Source organism: Trachymyrmex septentrionalis, unplaced genomic scaffold (genome assembly GCF_001594115.1).
Source record: "Trachymyrmex septentrionalis isolate Tsep2-gDNA-1 unplaced genomic scaffold, Tsep1.0 scaffold81, whole genome shotgun sequence".
In the NCBI taxonomy this organism is placed as follows: Eukaryota; Metazoa; Arthropoda; class Insecta; order Hymenoptera; family Formicidae; genus Trachymyrmex; species Trachymyrmex septentrionalis.
Genome location: NW_017305997.1, coordinates 1755324 through 1773968, shown reverse-complemented (window position 1 = coordinate 1773968; position 18645 = coordinate 1755324). Strand labels below are relative to the sequence as shown.

Here is an 18645-nt window from a genome sequence, read left to right as displayed (position 1 = left end):
AGGAAATTCGGTAGTTGTGAGACACCCTGTATATATATATATATATATATATATATATATATACACAGGGTGTCTCACAACTACCGAATTTCCTCTTAAAGATATATTCTTGAGGTAACTTTGAGACGAAAATTCTAATATAAAAATGTCGATACTATAATAATTTTTTGAATTATAAGCTAACTTTAAATACTTATAAGTAAAAAATGATTTTACTTTTAGAGCCTCTATTATTCTTTTAACATTCTAAGACGAAAATTCTAATACAAAAATATCGAGACTGTAATAGTTTTCGAATTATACACTATCTTTAACCAATCATAATTCAAAAACTATTATAGGAACTATAAAAGGAAATTCGGTAATTGTGAGACAACCTGTATATATACGCACATGGCGGAAATAAAAATTCTTTCAAACGACTATTTTACATTATTATCTGTAAGCTTATTTTAACAAAATACACATTACTAAGTTTCTTTAATAGGTGTCAACAATATCAACTTGCTTTCCATTTCACAAAACAATATACAGGCTTGATATATTCCATCAAACAAACTAACATTATTTATCGCCATTTTGACGTCAAATAACGTCATCTTGTTTGGTAAGATATTAAATAGATAACTTATTAAACAATTATCATATTTTATTGGTGTATTATTTAAATGAAATTTGAAATTATATTAATAAAATTTAATTTTATTCTAAAAAAGAAATTATAATTATCCAGAGAATTATAATGTAAAAAATATGCTCTATTATTACCAACACATAAAAATATGCGTAATATGCACAGCAGCACGTCTATTAAAAATTAATATCGACTTTCCGTCGTCGGTAAACTTTTTCGAATATGAAACTGATATTTGGATTTTGGACATGTAAAAATCCGGTATCTCATTTCCGGCCGGTACGATAGGCAAACAACGCCAACACAATCTAGCAGACGGAAGTTCAATTTTCTCTCGCGATACGTCTACATAAATAATGTGTAAAATCGTGAAACTTTTCAAATTATGAGATCGGTGTGTACGGTGTGGGTGGTGTCGAGGAGTTGGCAGCTAATGCGTAATTTATTAAAATACACGACCTCTTTAATCGATATAGAAACAAGAGATGGAGAAACGAGCGATCTGAGAAAAGTTATCGCCGCCTGTTATCGGGGACAGCACGCTTTTAAATATATCTCAACAAGACGATTTATGGTACCGACAGATTTATGAGAATGTCCACATGTCCGTTTTAACGATTTTATATCCAGCACGACGGTACTTACGTCGTAAAGAGCCAACAATCGCATTAATCACTACAGCATTGTTGTTGGGTTATTCGATCGTATAAATTCATCAAGGACCAAAAATAGATATTAACTAATAATTAATTAGAGTTGAAAACGTCATTTTATAAATATATAACTATTACTATTAATTTTTGTAAAAAGTAACTTATTATCATTATCAATTATTAATTTTAAAAAGTAATCCGTTATCGTTACTTAAAAAGGTAACAATTCATTTTTTCATTATTTATTTTGAAGTGCCAAAGTAAAGACGATATTAGATTTTAAAATTATATTGCTTAATAATCAATATTAAAACTTAAAGCTCTAAGTTAGTCTACATAGCAAGTTTTTCTTTATATTAGATAAACTTATCTAAATCTTTTATCATTCTTTACATTAATATTTTATTTCTTAATATATATTTAATCTTTAGAAATTTAGATTTTTAAAGATTGTAATTCACAAATGCAAATTTTATTAAAAATTTTAATTAAACAATGTCTTTAAACATTAATGTCATTATTATCAAAAGTAATGCGATCTATCGAATAGATATAAAGATAATAAGGAATTATAAAGTAACGTTAAAAATAACGTCAAATTCGTTACCATTACTATAAAAATAACATTACTGTTATCATTTTTAATAACGACCATTTCAATTACGAACAAAAAAAACGATAGTTACTAAAAGAAAAGTAATGATGACGGCGTTACAAATAATGCGTTACTTCTCAGTCAATAAATAAATATATAAATATATACCATGTGTATATTACGTTAATATGTGTATGTATAAATGCATATAATATGCAAACGATATCCCGAGTATCCTGACACAATAATGCAAATTGACCTTGCAACTAGCAAACTCTATTATAGTAAAGTCAGACGCGATGAAACAAAAAGCCAATACAATATGTACAATATGTAATGGAAAATATAATGAGAAAGAAGTGGAATATGTAATGGAAAAATATTAATTGCACGCAATGTTAATCGAGATTTTAAAAATATACCTAATCCCTTTAGATTTACAAATTAAAAAAATAAAGAAATTATTTACCGAACACTATTTGTCGTACATACTATTCTAAATGACTAATCATTCAATGCTTAATGAATCATCAGATACTTGAATCAAGATCCCTGACTACTCAATCAGCGGCACAGAATCAGATGTACGTTACAGCGCCTCGCCACAATAAATGGCTGAACTTATAAGCGTGGAAAAATGACGAAATTTATGTTGCATGCCATTTTGTTATTATTTACTTAATTGTGAAAATGTGACTTGTCTCGTATTTATCAAAGTCGTTATTATTGATGAAAACTAAAGTTATCTTAGAATTTTATATGTAAAAGCGTATATTTTACTCGTTTCAACAGCGGTCAGACCTTGTGTTTCTGCCCAAATATAGGCTCACTTTACGTGCCTTTTACACGGCCATTTACTGACTGTCAAGAGAGGAAAGGACTGTTTTCATCGATTTTTACAAGTATTTTAAAGTAATCTCGTCATTTCGTTTTATTCAAATTGTCTTTACTTACAAATGGCATGCATCATAAATTAACGTATTTCTCGTTTCTGACGTCACAATTCCAACATGGCCGCCGCAACTAGTCAGGAGCCTTAATAGTTTTATTTAAAAATGCATTTTATGCGCATTTCAAATGATTCTTATTGTACTATTTTATCTCATAAATAATTTAGTTTTTTGCATAGATAATATAAGCGCGATTTACATCATTGACAGTACTATTTGCTGAACATTGTTGGAAGAATGTGGACTAAAGTGTGTACATTCTTAATAATTACATTCTGTGTGATAGTACAGTATAATGTGACATATGCCAAAAGGATATTAGTTATATCAAATATACCGTCATACAGTCATCAAATATCTTATCGTGGTCTATGCTTAGAATTGCATAAACAAGGTCACGAGATTGTGTCGGTCACTACAAATCCAATACAAAATTCTTCTTTAACTAATTACACAGAAATTGACATAAACTACTTTTATAAAGGCTTTCCTGAATATAAATCGATACCATATTTCGATTCAAATGTCCGTCTTACCACGGCGAGTCTTAATTTACCGTTTCTAGAAGTAGAACGAAATGTATGGTATGTGGTACATATCCTGAATCAGGAGGTTTTTAAAAATCCAGAAGTGAAAAAGTTATACGCAGCTGACAGCAATGAACACTTTGACGCGGTTATTATAGCGCAGGGTCCAACAATTTCGCTGAATGCTTTCGCGTACAGATTTAATGCTCCTCTTATAGGTAACAAAAAACCATCTACTATTTTAACAAGTAAATTATAAAAAATTAAATTCATTTAATTTCGAACAATTATTCGTATTGAGATAATAAAAGGTAACATGACAAATAGGTATTTCAAGCTTGGATGTATTCAATCATTTGCGCTATACGTTTGGATCCCTGATTCTCCCATCGCATATTTCAAATTGGCAAATTAATAAGCCAAATGAAAAAAACATGTCATTTTGGAAGAGACTTGTCAACTTTTATGAAGTGTGGAAGCAAATGTATTCCTGGACGAACGAACATGTTGCTATAGAGGATGCGATCGCGAAGAAGTACTTAGGAGAAGATCTACCACATATCAACGACATAACAAGAAATATGAGTATATTCCTCGTAAACAGACATCTAGCGTTTGTGCATGGCAAACCCGAACAACCAAATGTTATATATTACTATGGTTCTCATATTGCAAAAGGACTGGATACTTTGCCAAAAGTACATTTATATATACATATATCTACAGACATACATGCTTATATAAATATATATATATATATATTTTTTTTTTTATATATATATATATATATATATACACACACACATATTATTTTTTCCAATCTGCTCAAATGAGATGTAATAGCTCTGTGTTGTGCATTTACATAACCATTAGTCTCGTTATGTTCACTAGAATGTAAAACAGTTTCTTGACGATGCGAAGGAAGGATTTATTTACGTCAGTCTTGGAAGCAATGTTAATTGGGAGGAATTACCAAACAATACGCTTGAAGCCTTCGTTGACGGATTCTCCACTTTACCATACAAAATTGTTTGGAAATTGAATCCTGATCTATTACCTAAGAAATATAAAAATATACTAACGTTGCAATGGTTTTCCCAGCAAACTATTCTCGGTAAAATCATAGATACAAATATCTTATATGTTTAATCATTTTTTTATGTCTCTATCTTAGAAATAATTTTAATCCATGCAATTTGCATTCTTTTCACTTGTAGCTCATCCAAATATCAAGTTATTTATTTATCAAGGTGGTCTTCAGAGTACTGAAGAAGCTCTTTATTACGGGATTCCACTCATAGGATTTCCCATTATGTGGGATCAAACATATCAAGTGAGAAATATAGTACGACTAGGTATTGGAGTTCATCTTCAAATTGATACTATCTCGAAAGAAACCGTTAAAGCCTCTGTACATGAAGTTATAAACAACGCGAGGTACTATATTATACCGCGTAAATCACAAATTAATAAACTCATTCTGTTTGTATTTATATTAATATAAACATAAGAGTTTTATGTCTTAAAATGTAACAATATTATTCTTTATTTTCAGTTACAAAGATCGGATGCAACGTTGGAGTAAAATTTTTAGGGATTCACCGTATGATAATCTTCAACATGCAGTACAATGGATTGAGTACGTGATACGTCAAAATGGAACGCCTTTCTTACGAAATAATCTTTGCGATGACCCATGGTATCAACGATATGACTGGGACATCATCGGATTTCTCGCCATACTACTATTTATTGTATTCCTTATTTCTATATGGGCACTACTTCTGATTTTACGACTTCACTTACGAATAATATCGCATTCTCTATGGTAGTTTTATTATCAGTTCTTATCGTTAGAATATAGTAACGTTATTAATTCCTGCTTTATGCTAACAATGATTACATTAAATTATCTTGAAAATTTTTATCTTCATGTATAGTTTCTAAGATCATTTCAAATTATATCATATAATTTTTTAAATAAAAGTTATAATTATAAGTTATATTATATAAGTTATAATTAAAATAAAATATTTTGTAAAGTATTTAATAACAATAAAGCATCATTCAATATACAGTCACGAAATTAATTGTCAGACAGTGCTATTATATTAATGATTTCTTTAAACTTTATTGTGCAAATTAAAAAATGTGATTTTACGGACGTTTTACGCACTAATTTATATAATATTAGTTTATATTTATATTTAGACAACAATTGTGAAACTATCAGTACCATAATGTGTGCGTGGAACTATAACTCTTAACATTTGAATAATTATGGTTTGAAAAATTTATATATTGACATACATATAATGGCGTAATGTCCGAAACAATTAATTTCGCGACTATATGTATTGTGTTTATATATAATAGTATATGTAGCATTGTTTTATCTCACAAAACGGTAATCAGTATCTTGATTACAAGTTTTAGATAACACGTAAATGACAAAAAGAATATAATACACATAACGCACTGCGCATGTATTTTTCCATCAGATGTGAAAGTACAATTAAACATCAAATTGAAAATATTTATTATTATTTAAAAACGAGATAAAGAAAAAGGGTTACGAGTCAAAAATTGTATCTTTATAATTTAGAAGTTAAAACGTTAGTAAATAAACAATGATATCCTTTAGTTAAAAATATTGTAAACTTTAATAAAATGTGCTAGCTAAATAACAAACGTTTCGATCACGATCGAATCATTATCAATAATTAATATAAATTATCATAATTAATATAAATTAATCATTAAAACAATAAAACAAATATAATATAAAAATATAAAAATACTTCGCTTTCTCTAACTAACGCTAGTAACAATAATTGAAACGCACTTTAGTCCTGCTGGCAGTTAAATTGTAACTTGGAGTTTGTCGACGCATTGTTCAAATTTGGTATCAATAATTAATTAACTTGAATTGTGATCTTTAATGTAAGTCAACATTTCTAAGTCAAAAATAATTAAAATATGTTTAAAGAAAATTAATTATAAAATAGAGACAATGCGATGAGAGTGAAAACCATATCTCTTTTCTTAGGTGTTTTGATACCAGCGTTAGTTAGAGAGAGCGAAGTATTTTTACATTTTTATATTTGTTTCATCTCTCTCTCTCTCTCTCTCTCTCTCCCTCCCCCCCTCTCTCTCTTCTGATTAATTTATATGTTAACATTGATAATAATCCGATCAAACCGTTTGTTATTTGTAGCTAGCACATTTTATTAAAGTTTACAATATTTTTATCTAAAAGGATACCATTGTTTATCTATCAACGTTTTAACTCCTATAACGATAGAATTCTTGGCTCATAGTCTTTTTTCTTTATCTCGTTTTTTAAATGTAATGAGCTTTATTACTGTTATATGTTTTATTATTATTATCTTAGAGGAAAGCCCCCTTATTATGAGATAAGCGCCTAATATAAGATAGCGGCGTTTCTGCTAAACTAATAAACACTATCTATTGGTTCTACCATAAATTTATTAGTCTTGGATTGAAAACTATTTAGTAGAAAGTTCATTATTAGATCGTGCCTGTGTCATTGTAAAAAATAATTTTAGAATGTGGATATCTTCAAGTTTTATTGAGATGAGCTATTAAATCTTGTTTATTATTTAATAAATAAATATTTGACAATAAATTCTTCATGTAGTGATAGAATAAGGTCATACTAATAGAAAAATACGAGATATGTTGAATTGCTTAATTGAAAAGGTTAGATTTGATGCTCGTAAAACCGTAAGACGTGAAAATCGTAATATGAGATACTCAGGGTATTTCTAATATAAAATAACCCATACTCCTATGTCGTAGTGAAAATCGTTGCTAAAGTACAAATGTTATTGTACAATAATAAAAAGAACAACCAGAACGTCGAGTGCCTATTTCTGATTCGAACTACCTGAAGATGAGTTCTGGATACAATCTTCTATCGCATGCTCATTTTTTGCGCACACTGGCTGTGTTTGTTTGTATTCTAGAAACATTAAATGAAGTTTTTTAATTGCAATACTGATATACTTTACGTTTTACTATTGATTTCTCGGGACATCTTATATTAGAAGCACAATTTTTTGACTTAACGATTTGCTCACTTTTTACATTTCCTTAATTTTCAAAAAAAAAAATAAAATTTGAATTAAATTTTATATAACATTATGTTACAGCTTATTAAATTTCTCTCCAAATGACCTATTATTTTTTTAAATTCTGCTCATAGATTAATTCTAACATTTACTCAAAGTAAACTCGGTATCTCATAATAGGGGCTTTTCTTCTATATATAAGCACATTCTAGATACATATATTTAAATACAATACATATATTAAGATAATTACATTTAAATAATATACATAATGTATATTACCCACCCAGAAAGACGCTTGCTTCACAATTCTTTCATAATGTCGATCATTCTTATGGATATCATTAATATAAATAAACCGTGATAACTAACTTGATAATATTTTAAACTTCATGCAAGTAACTCGTAATTTCTATAAATCAGTCTGCTTCAAAAAGGCATTCGCGAATTAGTGGCAAAATGTTGAAGATTACTTGTAAAATGTTTATTGTTTTATCTTTGTGGTTTTTATTGGCGAATAATATAACAAATGCCGGAAGAATACTTGTAATTATACCTACACCTCTTTATAGTCATCAACTAGTTTTCCAGTCGTTGTGTTTAGCCTTAAACAGACGCGGACACGAACTGGTTGTAGTAACTCCACAATCGATAAAAGATTCGACATTAACAAACTATACAGAAATAGAATTGCCGCCTTTAGATTACTTGATAAAACAATATAAAGAAAACGTACAACGACAAGTATCAATAACCGACTTACTCAAGTTCGGATGGACATTAACATATAAAATGAGCATAATCATATTTGATAACCCAAAATTGAAAAAACTTTATCATAGTAATAGCAATGAAAAGTTCGACGCGGTTATTCTAGAGTCAATAGCTTATCCGTCATTATCTATTATGTCGTATAGATTTAACGCGCCTCTTATAGGTAAGATGATTTCTGCAGGTAACGTATATAAGATAGCTTGTAAATAACATATTATAAAAAGAAACCTAACCGTCAATATTTTGAGGAATGTATTGCTCTAAGCGTAAAAGTATTGATCTTTTCTCTTAAAAGATACTCGAAATGTATAGTGGAAAAAAGAACTGATATCGATTAATCGATTATCTAGGAATTATATCCATGGGCATACACAATTATCATCGATATGTTTTTGGCAGTCCTTTACACCCATCTCATTTGTCAAATTGGGAAATAAATGAGCTAACTGAGGAAAATCCGTCGATTTGGCAAAGACTGTGGAACTTTATCGAAACGTGGGGTTTTATCCATTATTGGATTAATGATTTTATAACGATGGAACAAGAAATCGTTAAAAAATGTTTTGGAAACGATGCACCATACATCGTCGATATAATAAAGAATATGAGTTTGCTATTAGTTAACGAGAATCCAGTACTCACATATCCTAGACCCGAGCAGTCAAATGCAGTATTTTTTTATGGTATCCACATACAGAAAACGCCACCATCTTTACCAAAAGTATATAAATTTAAAAAATAAATATTTTTTTAAACATTATATCGAAATTGTTTGTCTATTATTAACTTCCATTATTTCGTAATAAACATGCGTAATGAATTTAAATCTGGTGACAAGGACTTAGGACAATTCCTAGATAACGCAATGGAAGGATTTATTTACGTGAGTCTTGGAACTGTTACCACCTGCCACACTTTACCGAAAAAAACGCTGAGGAACTTCGTTGAAGTGTTTTCGAAGTTACCTTATAAAATAGTTTGGAAATTCGAGTGCGATGAGTTACCGGGAAAGCTCGATAATGCATTTATCTCAAAATGGTTTTTACAGCAAAGCGTACTCGGTAAAATTAAAAGTGTGAAGTCATTACTTCACGATCAATAGTCCATTTATACGACACGCGGCGCTAATTATCTCGTTTGTGCAGCTCATCCGAACATCAAGCTGTTTATTTATCAAGGGGGAGCCCAAAGTACCGACGAAGCTGTCCATTATGCAGTTCCACTTTTAGGAATTCCGAGTATGTCCGAACAAGAAAATCGAGTTCGGCGATTGGTCTCGTTGGGCGTCGCAATAAGTATTAAATTAAATGAATTAACTCAAAATCGTCTTAATAATGCTATTCATCAAATCCTCAACGATAAAAGGTATTATATATACATAATACATTAATGGTTACGTCAAATATTTGACACGCAAATTTTCATTCAATTACGATTAACAGGCTAGTTTGTAAATTTCAATATAATTTTCAAACATACATTTGTAATATAAATGAATTGTCATACGCCATGTACATACAAATATATATACACGTATACACACAGTAATCTCTTACTGTATGATCATTCGTTTATGTTTATATTATGATATCATATTCAAAAGTTGTAACATATAATGAATATATTTTACAATAAATTAGATATCTTGTTCACATATTTGTTATTTTGTTCATATGAAAGTAAATATCATAATAAAATGGCGATTATATTTGTCAAAACTCCTTTGACAGTCAGCGTGAGAGAGAGAGAGAGAGAGAGAGAGAGAGAGAGAGAGAGAGAGAGAGATGCGTTAAAATAAGTTATATTTTACAATCAGTTTTTGTTTTAGTATTAAATTAATATAAAATTTTTACATAATACATAAATGTAATAAAACTGATACAAATAATTTATTAATTTATTTTGTAGTTACAAAGAAAAAATGATGCGTGTAAGTTCTCTCTCCAAGGATCAACCATATAACAGCACTGAGAATGTAATATGGTGGATAGAATATGTAATGCGTCACAAAGAAGCAAATCATCTTCGATTTAGTGACAGCGATAAACCATGGTATCAACGTTACGATATGGATATTATTGCATTGTTCGCCATAGTATTATTTGTAATAGAATGTATAATTGCATTGATTATCATCCAGATTATACGTATTATCTTAAACAATACTGCACTTTATTCCTATCGCAAATCTTGAAATTTTTCAATGTAAAAAAATATTATTATAATTCAAAATAAACAATTTTTGTTTGTTGTAAATCATAAATAAAAATTTCTTTGTTATTTCTAAAAAATATTAAATCGCTTGTATTTCAATTTAGTTATTATTCCAATTTTTATTTGTTTTTAGTTTCAAGATTGTGTTAAATTAGCAATACTATCATAATGAGAAAATGTAAACTTATTTTAAAACGACATTAATAAATCAACTGTTCTATAATACAACGCAATATTAAATCACTCCGTATTTGCTAATAATAATATAAACTTATATATAATATATCGTTCTAATAATAAAAATTTTAATTATAATATTAACTTGAGTGCATTTTTTAAATTATCATATTTAATACACATAATAATTAAATCAAAAAGTAAAATTATTTCATATAATTTTATCACATTTATAAAAGCTGTCAAGATATTAATGTCATTCTCGAGTTCCCTCTTTAATTTTTTTACTGACAAATTTTAAAATTAGAAAAAAGTAATATGATTTTTCCTTTAATTATATTTTAACTTTTTATGTAATTGCGCGAAAATACTCACATCGCGGTCGCTAATTACTTACAAAATAAAATGAAAAAAAAAATAACAATATAATAAAAAATATATATATACTTTTTATTTTAAGCTACAAAGTTATATTAAAGTACTACGAAAATAAAATGACTTTGAGTCGCGGTGACTCCGCGCGACTAATTAAAGGTTAATTAATTTTAATCCGTAACAATTAAATAAAAGGAACTTTAAAAAGTTGAAAATATTGTGACAAATATCGTTAGTATTTCTTTGTCAGCAATATTAAAATTAAACACAAATTCAATGTATACATATATAACAATTGTGCGATATAATTTAAATAAACAAATTTATTGTAAACAATATTTAGCTGAATTATTATGAAAAACAAAATATCATATTACAATTACATATATACACAGTAATGAATATCAAAGCTTTAATAAACACATTGGAAAGATGTAAATATATTAATTTTTTTTACTTCTTCAATAGTTTAGAATAGAACAAGTACATATTTAAATCAGATATAAAAATACGCGTATGTTATGCTGAAGATAGTATCTAATATATTGTTCCATATAATTTAATCGATCGCGGCGGTACAAATATATTTTGGGACACTGATTTAACATTCTTGTACGTGAGATTGGAAACAGATCTGTTATTGCTATACAATAGCAGTAAGCGATACAACATATTGTATAAAAAAACTACATTTTTATTGATTAAAAATCTTTCAGAAAAATAAATAATAAAAATATACGAAGATTTAAAGTAATGTAGGGGCATATTAAAGTTTCATTGTAAGATATCATTAACGTTAAACTGTATGACCACTAAAAGTTCATTATGTAGTACCAAAGCGCGCATTTACGAAGTACATACTCTCCTCAGTTCTAAGCCTTGTAAGTTAACTAGTGGTATGACACAAAGTTATATGATTATCGCACTTCTAGTAACGCATATAAAATGTAGAACATGAGACTATATGGAGTTAACTAATTCAGCTCCATATTAATAATACCTACATATGTAAAACTTTATCAGAAACAACACATAGATCTACTTACAGCAAATTGCACAGTCTAAGACTCAAAATACACAAATAATTAATGCTTTCTAAATGAAATTTTTAATCCCAATTCTGTAATAATTAATAATTCACTGCCAGTCAGAAATATACGTATGTATCTCTAAAATCCTAAAGTTCAAAAAACTATTATTTAATTCTCGACAAAACTATTACTAACTTCGCATTAAATATAGACTTATAGTATTTCATGTTACAAAAGAAAAGAGATTTCAAAATAAATCTAAGAATAATCAAATTTATAAAATGCAAATTTTCATTAAAAAAAAAAAAAAAAGAATTAAGTAGTGCCCAGTGTTTAAAATCAAATTCAACCTTTTGTTAAAATAAATGGAATATCAGTTTTGCGTGACAAACGAAAATCCTGACGCTATCAACGATATAATTGGAGTCCGGAAAGCCGGTATCAAGAAGTGATCGCCGATACGCTGTACCGAAGTCAGCGGAGTGACTTTCTATCTTGATGCGAGAGAACGTGTCGTCTTTCGGTAACCGTACCCTAAAGTGTCCCGGACTCATCAGCCATGGTAACACCGGGGGGGCTTACTCGACACGGCCGACTTAACTCGAGCTTGGTTGAAACTTCGTGTGAAGTAGATTACTATACCACCGTCCGCACGTAGCGTCTACGCAACTACGACGTGATACATACGAGATGACGATGGTCGAAGTGTTTCACGGGATTTTGGAATTAACGTACCGCACTGTGCTCTCATCTGTGGAACTCAACGCAGGCAAATTCGAAGTGAACGGCTGTACGAAAGTCACGCATACTCGATCGCGTTAATGCGTAACAATTTGATTAAAACTTCAATTATCTTTGCATGAAAAATTTGTACGAGTTTTTATATCCTGATATGGATAATTGATACGGAGGGAATTTTTACACGTAAACAATTCGACCCAATCAATTCGACCATTTCATTCATGCCATGGTACAATAGCTCAAACGTGTTTCTGGCAGCCAGACAGTTCATTCACTATAGATTAACATGTCGCATCGGTCATAATTTCACGTATGTCTATAAAATCCGTGACAGATGACGACAGATCGATAAACGTTTCGGCAATTAACGAATAATGAGATTGATGCATTGTGAAAGATGGAAATAGTCAAGAGAGAATAAAGCAGGTTGAAACCCAATAGAGGGATTTGCAACGAGCTGCTGAACAATAAGGAAGGAAGAGAGGAATGGAAGAGGGACGTATGTGTTCCTGGCGTTTCACGTCAGGGAAGTTTCCCCTTTGACTTAGTGGCGTCGCGCGATGCATTATGCAAGGTGGTAAGATCTGGTAGGGTACTGCCTGTCTTTCCGACTGTCTCTACCGTTACGCCGGAACGCGTTCTCATCACAATCGCTAAACCATCGCAGTGCCGTACAGAGAGACAGAGAGAGAGAGAACAAAGATGAGAAACTCATACAACTCTGTTGAGTCGAATTAGCGCCAGTAGATATTAAGGATTCAAGTAAGCATTCGAGCCAAGTGGGATGTAAATTAAACATCGTTCGATATTCGTGGGTTATTTCAGTGTTCGCGGTTTTAATGCTTTATATATCCTAGACAATGGCCATCCAAAAACACAATTTCTCAAACGAGTTTTCTTCAATTGAACATAAATATAGGATGCTATAAATTAAAAATATTTCCAATAAATTTAAAAAGTGGGACAAATATGCTCGTCAAAAGAACTTTATATTTAATCGTTCTGCGCCCTTCTTTTATTTTCTTCTTGTTGCAAAAATATCCAACAAAGGCTTTTATTTATTTAATACAATCCCAGACAGCATAAATATTTGTTATTCATTTTTTTAAATGTTATATAAATATGATATACATATTTTATGTAAAGCTTTATTCGAAATATTATTAAAAGATGGACTAAATATTTAATGTAATATTTATGATAAATATAGATAAATATTTCATAATATTTATAATAAATATTTTTAATCTATGCAATTTAAGACCACGAAAATATTTATAAGATATTTAAAATAAGCCTTATAAATATTTATAAAATATTTTGTAAATATTTTATAAGTATTGGGTTGTCTGTGCAATCATCCATTTTGTACAGATTTGCTTTTTTTGAAATATTATAATAAGTGCTCTGATGAAATGGAAGCGTTCAACTCACAGAAAAGAACTATTTTATTAAAATATCTAAAAATTTAGCTGAATATAGATAAAAATAATTGTAATTGAACGTTCAAGCATAAGTTAAGCAAAGCTTTGCCTTTTTAACAACCTTAATATCGCTTTTAGCTTCAACATCCTACATAATTATTTTGACTCGCAGGAAAAAAAACAATAAATAATATCAATATGAGCCGACACAGATTATTCATGTGTAGTAATACATACGCATATATTAAATATAATAGGTACAGACGTTTCAACCCTTGGTATTGGGTCCTCTTCAGTTTATAAGATTAAATTCCGTAACATATTATAGAGAGAGAGAGAGAGAGAGAGAGAGAGAGTAGAAGAAGGAAAATTAAACGATTAAATCTTATATACCGAAGAGGATTCAATACCGAGGGTTGAAACATCTGTACCTATATTATATTTAATATATACGTTTTCTTGTAAATTTAATTTTAAAGCCTTTTGTTAAATCATAATTTTATACTTGTAATTATATTTTAATATTCTAAAATTATTTACAGTTCTATATCTAACTAAATTTTTTGATGCTTTATTTAAAAGTGTTCTTTTCATGTATATTCTGAAAAGAGTACACAACATGGAGTGGATTAGACCGAATTGTACGTAGATTTTGGCAATTTACATAGCTGACATTGTTCTAAGATATGATGAGAATGTGTCGCCTTGTGACGCACGCTGGGCTTAGTTGCCCATCTCGCCTTAGAGTCCTATCGGCTGGCTTAACGTGTAATCTATGTGGCGTATGCGTGGCGCGTGACGCGTTACACGTGAGGTGTACGTACTGCATGATTCGCGGATACCCGATACATAGCTTTGCTATTGTAACGGCTGCGGCATGATCGGCGCTCAACCGATGTGTCAACATGCTTTTTCGGATTTACGAACTCGTTTCTCTTGCGGCTTACTGACTGCTTCGTCAAGTCGCTCGTGAGAAAATACGTGACGCCGCGCTGTTTTTACGTTTTTATGTTGTACATACGTATCATCCAGTATAAGCGCAGGATAAAAGCTTTAATCAAAATCTAGAAGATTTAAACGAGATAAAATCATGGATAATTCCATCCGACGTTAAACTATGCGTTCAAAGCGATTTCTCGTGTATCAATAAAGATGCCTTTATTGAGAGAATGTTTAATATGAATGACCATTATTTTGTTGATACGTAAATTACAACAATTTTCTTATCTTTTATAATCTATTATAATTTAAAAATTGTATATTATTTTAAACAACATTTGATTAGAACAACACAATATTTAAATTAAAGAATAAGAAAGTTTTTATAATTTGCATATAACAAAATAATGGTTATTCCAAACGCCTCTTTCAGTGATTCACTAAATTTAAATAACGATAATTTCATATGTGTTCAATTTAATGAAGATTCTCATCGCGATATTAAAAACTGAAGGTTTTTCTGAAAGAATATACTTATTTTAATAAACAGAATAATTTCCATTAAGTATTTGCAACTTCTCACGTAATGTTGCATTAAATTGAATTAAATTTCATCCTAAAAATTAATATTGGTGCACTAATATTATGTTAATACTAAAACATATTAATTTTGTAAATAAAACGCGCCCTTTCCGTAACGTTAAATGTAACAAATGAAAACGTGTATTGATAATAATGAAATTCGCGAGAAATTGCAGCGGCAGATCCTTTTAGTCTTTTTTTGATGATTCATTAACATTCACGGCTATAACGTATCGACAACTTACGCGGCGCGTCGAAACCAGCTAAATGCATCCCGCACAAATTGGATCACCGGGTTTGTTTATGAGGAAGCAAATATTTCGTCGCGACCACGGTAAATTGTTTGCCCGCGGCGAGCCCATGCTGCGCGCTTTTAATTTGCACGGCTGGCCTGTCATCGAAATGGAAAGCCCAAAAATGCGAATCGGGTGAAAATTTAAGAGCGCCGGTGAACAACAAAAATACATCTTGTAACGTTGTTCACTTTAATATGAAATAATTATAGATTTAAATGAGATATATAAACGATTTATAGTGCCTTTATACTGTCTACACTGTGGTATTACATTGAAATTACGTGAAATGTTTCGTAACGAAAATTTTGCACGAAAAAAATTACTCTTGTATTTCGACGTTTCAAATTAATAAGGCAATATTCAGAGCACATTATGCATTTCACGTGTAAGCCGCTTTTGCGAACGACAAAGACGAGAGGAGCAACGAATGCCGAACGAATAGTCGCGGTCTGTCACGTAGGTAAGCCGTACGTGTTACGGCGGTCGAACGTATGTACATTTCAACATGTGGCACACGTTGAAGACGATACACGAGCATTGCGCTGACTCCGGAGTCCGGGGCGGGGAGGGGGCGAGTGATATAAAACCGCACGAAATTGTTGCTCCCCTGGCGGAAATAGTGTACGCCCCGCATCCGGAATTTGGGACGTTTTGGAACGTTCATTATCCAGTAGCAGCCTCGCTTAAACGCGAGCACGTATTCCGCGCGATAAATATATTGCGATATATATGCGAAAGAGAAGAAATGTTGCGAGCGCTCGTTGCGCCTCGTAATAGTAACATTCTCCAGCGCTTTCATTTCTCGTTTCATAATCTATTACATCTAATGCGTGGATTCGTGTATATTTGAAAATGTACGTTTGTAATAAATTATTAAATGTTATTCGTGAATATCGAAATCCTTCCTTTTATAAACAGCTGTGATAAACGTTTTCGATCAATAATAACAGGAAAAGACCATTGTTATGTTATATATAACGTTACGATAAATTGTATTTACAGAGAAAAAGATTCTGAATACACACAAGTTATTCCATGAAACTTTAAAACGCCTGGAAAGGATCTGTTTCTTCGTGGTTTTCGATTTTACCCATTTCGATTCTCTTATTTTCAGTGTTATTCTGTCTCTGGGCACATACGGCAGGGTACATACGCAGGGCGAATTTATGATAGAGAAATATACAAACCGTGATTGAATTTAGCTTCGCTAAAAATTGCATCGCCATGGAATAATAATGGACGGGAAGATATGTAAAATAATAATCGAAGGTACCGGCGAGCTAACGATTGTTACGAAAATCATTCGTTCACCATTACTCGCGTTTTCAATCCCTCTCACCGCTGCTTCCAACAGAACGGTATTTGGTATTGGAAATTGGGTTGATGATTCCAATCCATATGCAACATCTTTCCGCCTTTATAATAACCGTATTCGAATGACGAAGGTATTTGCATGTACAATCACAGCCACGATTTTCATCGCGTTTAACCCTTTTGCCGTTGGACCCTCCACGAAGCAATTTTCATGCAAATCCGACTATATTTTTGCATTTTTGTCTGCCATATTGGATCCATCATCTCGTATTTCTTCGAACGAACGCAACAAAATACTGAAAGAGCATAATTTACAGATGCGTTACGGACTTAAACCCGTGGCGGGTAAAACGATAAAAGAGGTAGCATTAAATTGGTGTTAAGAACGAGACCCTTGTGCCAACGGGTAGGGATTACCGTAAATTTCGCGTACAGTTGGCAATAACCAACTGAAATCCAACGGATTATCCTCTTTGTAGAAATAAATGCTCAGAGTATGAGTAAAGTTGAAAGATACTCTTACTTTAAACCCTTTGAGCGCGTGCAAAGGTCCGGCTCGTACGTGCGCGATACGTGCACCAGCAATATCAAAGCCAGGTTGATCTCTTAAATAATATGTTGGAATCATTCTCGTAATTACATCGAGTTTATCTTATATTTCTATAGTTTTACGTTTAGCAGAATCGATTTACGACAGTAGCTTGTACGTTTACATCTTACTGGGGATTAGCTAATGAACGCTAATGAATGCAATTCTCTCGTCAACTACAATACATTACACGGATATCATCGAAAGGAAATCTGGCGGGAATCCTCTAAACGGTAGCATTCCACTATCCCCGTTCCACCGAAACAAATATCCTTGTGACGAGGACGCTTAATACGACTCGTGAAACCCAATTCTGACCGAGTTTAATTAGCCCTGACCTCAACCGTCCATCGGTCGAACGAAAACAAACGGAGAGAACGATCGAGAATACGAGACCTAACACGTTTCGAGCACTATCGCGCACAATGCCCGAGCCCCGCTAACAGACCTCTATGGGAAAGTTATATGTTAAGATCCGGACCGCAAACCGCGATATCTCACGTACAGATGGAATTGCTCCGAGGTGAGGAACTGAGGAAGAGGAGCGAGATCGAATTTTCGGGCACGCTAATGCAAGATCGCGCGGGTCCGCTTCGCGTTTACTCGCTCGATAACGTTACATGCCGTTTAGCGTTTCTAACACCGTCGACGCGCGCCGAAACGCGGATGTTAATTATTTTGGCGGTTTCCCTCTCAGAGTTTCCTAATCACTTACGGAGCTCGATTAAGCATTGTG

The 18645-nt window shown here is 31.4% G+C and overlaps 2 protein-coding genes across 2 annotated transcripts; both read left to right on the top strand.

Moving 5' to 3' along the window:
- The first annotated feature begins 3062 nt into the window (after window positions 1-3062).
- LOC108754842 (UDP-glucuronosyltransferase 3A1-like) lies at window positions 3063-5236 on the top strand. Its single transcript, XM_018497466.1, has 5 exons — window positions 3063-3577; window positions 3687-4057; window positions 4251-4473; window positions 4577-4796; window positions 4915-5236. The coding sequence occupies exons 1-5, from the start codon at window positions 3070-3072 to the stop codon at window positions 5189-5191; spliced, it is 1599 nt and encodes a 532-aa protein (XP_018352968.1). The 5' UTR covers window positions 3063-3069; the 3' UTR covers window positions 5192-5236.
- A 2615-nt stretch (window positions 5237-7851) lies between these two features.
- Window positions 7852-10421, top strand: LOC108754830 (UDP-glucuronosyltransferase 1-9-like). The gene is made up of 5 exons (XM_018497453.1): window positions 7852-8390; window positions 8578-8948; window positions 9066-9288; window positions 9373-9592; window positions 10136-10421. Exons 1-5 carry the CDS (start codon window positions 7913-7915, stop codon window positions 10419-10421), a joined length of 1578 nt encoding a protein of 525 aa, XP_018352955.1. The 5' UTR covers window positions 7852-7912.
- Window positions 10422-18645: the final 8224 nt, after the last annotated feature.

Excerpts from the sequence above, each read along its gene's own strand:
- LOC108754842 (XM_018497466.1), top strand. The coding sequence starts at position 3,070 with ATGTGGACTAAAGTGTGTACATTCTTAATAATTACATTCTGTGTGATA. Across the intron at positions 3,578-3,686 it reads ATTTAATGCTCCTCTTATAG|GTATTTCAAGCTTGGATGTA; the intron begins GTAACAAAAAAC and ends CATGACAAATAG. Across the intron at positions 4,058-4,250 it reads GACTGGATACTTTGCCAAAA|AATGTAAAACAGTTTCTTGA; the intron begins GTACATTTATAT and ends TATGTTCACTAG.
- LOC108754830 (XM_018497453.1), top strand. The coding sequence starts at position 7,913 with ATGTTGAAGATTACTTGTAAAATGTTTATTGTTTTATCTTTGTGGTTT. Across the intron at positions 8,949-9,065 it reads CGCCACCATCTTTACCAAAA|GACTTAGGACAATTCCTAGA; the intron begins GTATATAAATTT and ends TCTGGTGACAAG. Across the intron at positions 9,593-10,135 it reads CAAATCCTCAACGATAAAAG|TTACAAAGAAAAAATGATGC; the intron begins GTATTATATATA and ends TTTATTTTGTAG.